We start from the raw sequence: 5,066 nt of genomic DNA on the forward strand, positions 1-5,066 counted from the left end.
ATTCCTAGAATGAAAAGTAAAAAGTGAAAAATTTCTCTATTATTTTCAAAAAAAGATAAAAATTTTTAATCTGCACTTTTCATCCTAGGGATAAAGTTTTATGATTGATACTCTCTTACTAATCTTGATATGCACTAATCTATCGGATGCACCTATGTATTATTTATCGTTTAACATTCGGTGAACAAGGATAAAATGATACATAAATGCAGTGCACTCTGTGCAGTGAGAGAAGAGGGTGCGTTCCGTTTCTTATATGAAGCGCTTGAGTATTTAGTGCATGGTATGGAGTGCAGGGTATGTTCCGTTTCTCTAATACACTCCATGCGGTTTTAGAACGGATTCATAGTGAATTCATGCAGTAAATATGGACAACAATTTAAAATTTAATTATGAATGCATTCAATAATTACTGTTACATCTTCTTTTTTAACAAAAGAAGAAGATTTATATTTTTCGAGCAGCACTTATAATCTTATTCTGCAGAAAAATAAAAATAAAACGTATTATCAAAATGTTCAAAAAGAATGTTTAATACCTATTTCTAAAATATTAGAAATTTAACAAAAATTTTACAGATTATTCTTACATATGTTCATACATTTATAACAAAACCCGAAATCGATTCACTGTGAAGCAACTTGAAGTTATAAGAGTTTAAAATATAAAGATTTTAAGGTTAGATTTGAGATATTATCACTGTCAAAAATTTTTCATTTTTTTTCAGAAATAATTAGCAATAGAAATTCAAAAGTACATTTCTGCATTTTAATTATCAGTAAAGGATAAGATTCTGTATACAATCTTTATTATTCAAATCATATGAAAACAGTACATATTTGTCAAAATCAAATTTCAGAAACTTTTTGCAGAAATTTTTAACATCCTTAAAATCCGTTATTTTTACTTTCCTCTACCTATCTTGTAAGAATATGACTAATGTAAATATGACTAATGTAAATTTAACCTCTATCATAATCTATTATTTTATATTCAGGAATTTAAAACGATGAAAAATAATATATCAATATATTAATTTTTCAGTTATATAAATCAGGGACTAAAAATCGATATTTTATAGTGGTATATGCAAAACCGAAATCCAAATACCAATATTACGTTAAATACCGATATATATATTCTGGAATATCCGAAAAACCGAAATTTTTAGTATACGCATAATTTTTCGGTAATACCAGAGTATTATACCGTATATATTTATATATATAATATATTTATATATATAATATATGTATATATGAAATGTTAAATTAAAAAAATTTTTGGGTATTCTGAGTACCCTACTTACGTATCTTTAACCCTTACGTGATTTTGAGTACACTCGCCCCAGTCGAATCACCCATGATTTTAGTTTCGCGCTAAAATATGTTGAATGCATAAGCTGTCTCAGCTCGAGAGGCACCTTATGTGGTCTCATGCATGCGAGTGTACATGAAGAGCAACGGAACGCATTTCTATGCTTCTATGTGCATAATGCAAGAAACGGAACGCTGGATGTCGCGCGTCGCGCTGGTGTGCAAGAGCCATTAGACGGGCCGGGTTTCTGACGCATGCGCGTCCAATGTAGCTTCAGTAACAACACTGAACGTAGCAAGCCCTATTGTTTAACCTTTTTTTCAGGTGTAGCATCACTGTTCTCTTAGTTCGTGATACACATCGGGTACGTTTTAGTAATAGGAGATTTCCTTATTTAACAATAAAATCTTGTATATATAATTAATCTTTCACAAAAATAATAAAAGCACTTTGTATAACATTACGTCAAATTAATTTACAACTATTCGTTTTGTTATATTTTACTTAATTTTCAGCGATTCCAATGGATTATTATGATTCGTTTCATGTGGCATTTAGCATACGGTCTAATATATGATACAAGAAATTGCACGTGCACACTTATCGTTAACATTTAACAAAATATTTAAAGTTTTACACAGCAATTTCTCAAAATTTGTAATTATTACTGTTTTTATGTGCATACCTAGATTTCTTCTATCATTCAGTGTATACTTATTAATTATTATTCTCTATATTTTTTTTATCATCTTTTTTTTGTTAAAGATTGCTTTACATGATGCTTACATCATATTTTTACATTTTTGTTAGAAAATGACAAGCAAGGCAAAAGTGCCTAAAATGAAAGAAGGCGCTCCAGAGGAGACACCACTGAGGAAGAGGCCCTTCAAGAGGCATGGACGTCTGTATGCAAAGGCAATTTTCACCGGTTATAAACGCGGATTACGCAATCAACATGAACACACCGCCTTGCTCAAGATTGAAGGAGCTGGTACAAAAAGAGACTCTGATTTCTATGTAGGAAAACGATGCGTCTATGTATATAAAGTAAGGCCTGCAACATAGATTATCTAAAAAACAAACATTAAATTAATTTTGACTTGATTTATAGATGTAATAAGCATTTATCTTTTTGAGTTCTACATTGTAACATTTTTCATTGAGAAGTATTTTTGACATTAAATTTAATGATAATCCCTAAATTTGATTCTACAATGAGTCGATAGTTGATAGTTCTAAGTCATATGCTGTTCTATGAATTCTACCATGAATTGGTAATTGAAAGTCTTAGTCTTAATCTGAAGTTAACTGATCAGAGAGCGTTAAGCCCAGTTTCACAACTCATGGTTAATCGAGGTTCAACTTATTCATTATTTCTTTTCAATTCTAGTATTAGAAAGAGATGAGAAATAAGTTAAACCTTGGTTAAAAGTTAATTGCGACTGGACCTTAGACCCTTTTCTACCAATGTAGATTAACTTTAATCTCAGTTCAACTTACTCTTTATCTTTTTCTAATTCTCAGAACTGGAAATAGATGAAGAGTTAGTTAAACCAAGATTAAAATTAAACTATATTATATTGATAGAAACTGGCCTTAATCAAATTGGCTATTGGTCAACTTCACCGAGACTTAGGCTTACCAACTATCAACTTGTGAATTAGCATTAGATTATTATCTACACAAACTTTCAAACTTTCACATGAAGAAAATTATCCAATCGAATTTCTTTTATAAAAAACGCATATAAAATATGATTGGATAATTTTTTTTATGCATTTATATGACTAAGTAAATTTATATGGATATCCTTATCAGTAAATTGATGAAGTTGGCCAACAGCCAACCATGATGGGCCATGGCACGCAAAAAACTTAAGGTAATAAAACATAAGCAATAAGGAAATCAATATGTTGGATTGGCTACTGCTTATGTTACGATCTTCTGGACTTTACTATGATCGATCAATTTGCTTACTGCTTACATTTTATTGTTTAAATTTTTTTGTGTGCTATGGTTTCTAAAACCAGGATTTTCTTAAGACTGACCAAATTTGATTTTATTCTCTCCCATTAATCGAATTATAATTTGCTACAACTAACAACTTATAGATGCAAAAAATCATAATTATCTATTTAGGTTAAGACTGGTTAAGATTTAAGACTCTTCCCGACTTATTATAGAATCAGCATAAACTTTAAACAAGTTGATCAAATCACTTAAAGTAAATTAATGTCACTTAATTAGCTTAGAACTTGTTTTCTACACCTATTGTTTAAATCTTTAGTGACATATAAAATATTTTTATAGAATCATATTGCCAAAATTTCTTTGCTTCTTTTTAATAATATTTTCTTTTTATAAAATTTATTTATATAGCAGGATATTGGTTTAACATTAATTTAAGAATATAATTTATAAACACTATTAAAACTTAAGAAACTATATATATGAATACATCAATTATAATAGAGAATGCCAACACAGTCAAAGTTAGATGTTCTGAATAATACAATATATATTCTTTATTAAGTCAATTTATTTCAGATATGATTGAAAATGTAATTTATATTGCTAAAAATGTACCTATTGTTAAGAATTTTCTTAAGCAGTTATTTAACGAGACTATCGATCATCAATAGATATCTTACATATGAAATTATTTTAGGCTAAGAACAAAACTCCAGTACCTGGAAAGACTACGAAAAAAACAAAAGTTAGAGCTATTTGGGGCAAAGTGACTCGGCCTCACGGTGCAAGTGGATCGGTGCGTGCTAAGTTTAAGAGAAATCTGCCGGCCAAGGCTATGGGTCATCGTATCAGGATTGTAAGCTAATAATGCAAATTTTAATACTTTGCAAGTTGTAATACTTTATATAGTCATTTATTGAATTCTACACTGAAAAAAATTTTCTACAAACTTTAACACATTTTCTATTTTAAATAAATATTACAAATGTTGCAATTTTATATACATATGTGTGTGTGTGCGCGCGTTGCGCAACTTGTCTGGTTACGGATCAAAAATGTAAAAAAATAAGGTGTCCTTACGTCATTTGATATCGATTTTTTTTGGAGGTAATATACAGATCCTAAAGAGTGTAAAAAATTAGTTGCTGACTGCTTCCAGGCATTGCAAAAGTCGCCTGACAGCCTTTTGCGCGCTCGGATGACAGTAGTACATTGCGATATGAGAGATCAACTTCATCGAATAATTACATATACAAGGTGTCTTAGACCATCGTATTCTAAAAATTCGTAGAGCTCTATGAGAAGAAGAAGACAAACAATTTTTGTCTTTTCCGTAAAGTTAATTATTTTAATTAAAGTTAATATTTAAGTAAAAAATTATTGAAGATCAATTTTCAGCAATGTTTAGCAATTAATATCTTATTAACTATTGCGAAAATTGCAAAATGATAGAGAACTTTTCTTTTCAGTTTATTCTACTCCTATGCGAAAGATTTATCATTTTTCAAACACCGTGCGTGCGTGCGTGCGTGCGTGTGCGCGCGCGCGTGCGTGTGTGTGTGTGTACATATGTACATATGTACATATGTACATACACACAATACTGGAGCGATATAATATTAGTGTGTGTGTGTGTGTGTGTGTGTGTGTGTGTGTGTGTGTGTGTGTGTGTGTGTGTGTGTGTGTGTGTGTGTGTGTGTGTGTGTGTGTGTGTGTGTGTGTGTGTGTGTGTGTGTGTGTGTGTGTGTGTGTGTGTGTGTGTGTGTGTGTGTGTGTGT

The 5,066-nt window shown here is 30.6% G+C and overlaps 1 protein-coding gene across 1 annotated transcript in view; it reads left to right on the forward strand.

The window, feature by feature from the left end:
- Nucleotides 1-1,663: 1,663 nt before the first annotated feature.
- Nucleotides 1,664-5,066, forward strand: part of LOC105617751 (60S ribosomal protein L35a) — a 6,570-nt gene continuing 3,167 nt past the window's right edge. The window contains exons 1-3 of the mRNA XM_012199304.1: nucleotides 1,664-1,681; nucleotides 2,128-2,364; nucleotides 3,986-4,144. Of these exons, the coding sequence (XP_012054694.1) occupies nucleotides 2,131-2,364; nucleotides 3,986-4,144 (393 nt within the window). The 5' untranslated portion in view covers nucleotides 1,664-1,681; nucleotides 2,128-2,130. The remainder of the gene's footprint in view (nucleotides 1,682-2,127; nucleotides 2,365-3,985; nucleotides 4,145-5,066) is intronic.

Source organism: Atta cephalotes (genome assembly GCF_000143395.1).
Source record: "Atta cephalotes unplaced genomic scaffold scaffold00014, whole genome shotgun sequence".
Lineage (NCBI taxonomy): Eukaryota > Metazoa > Arthropoda > Insecta > Hymenoptera > Formicidae > Atta > Atta cephalotes.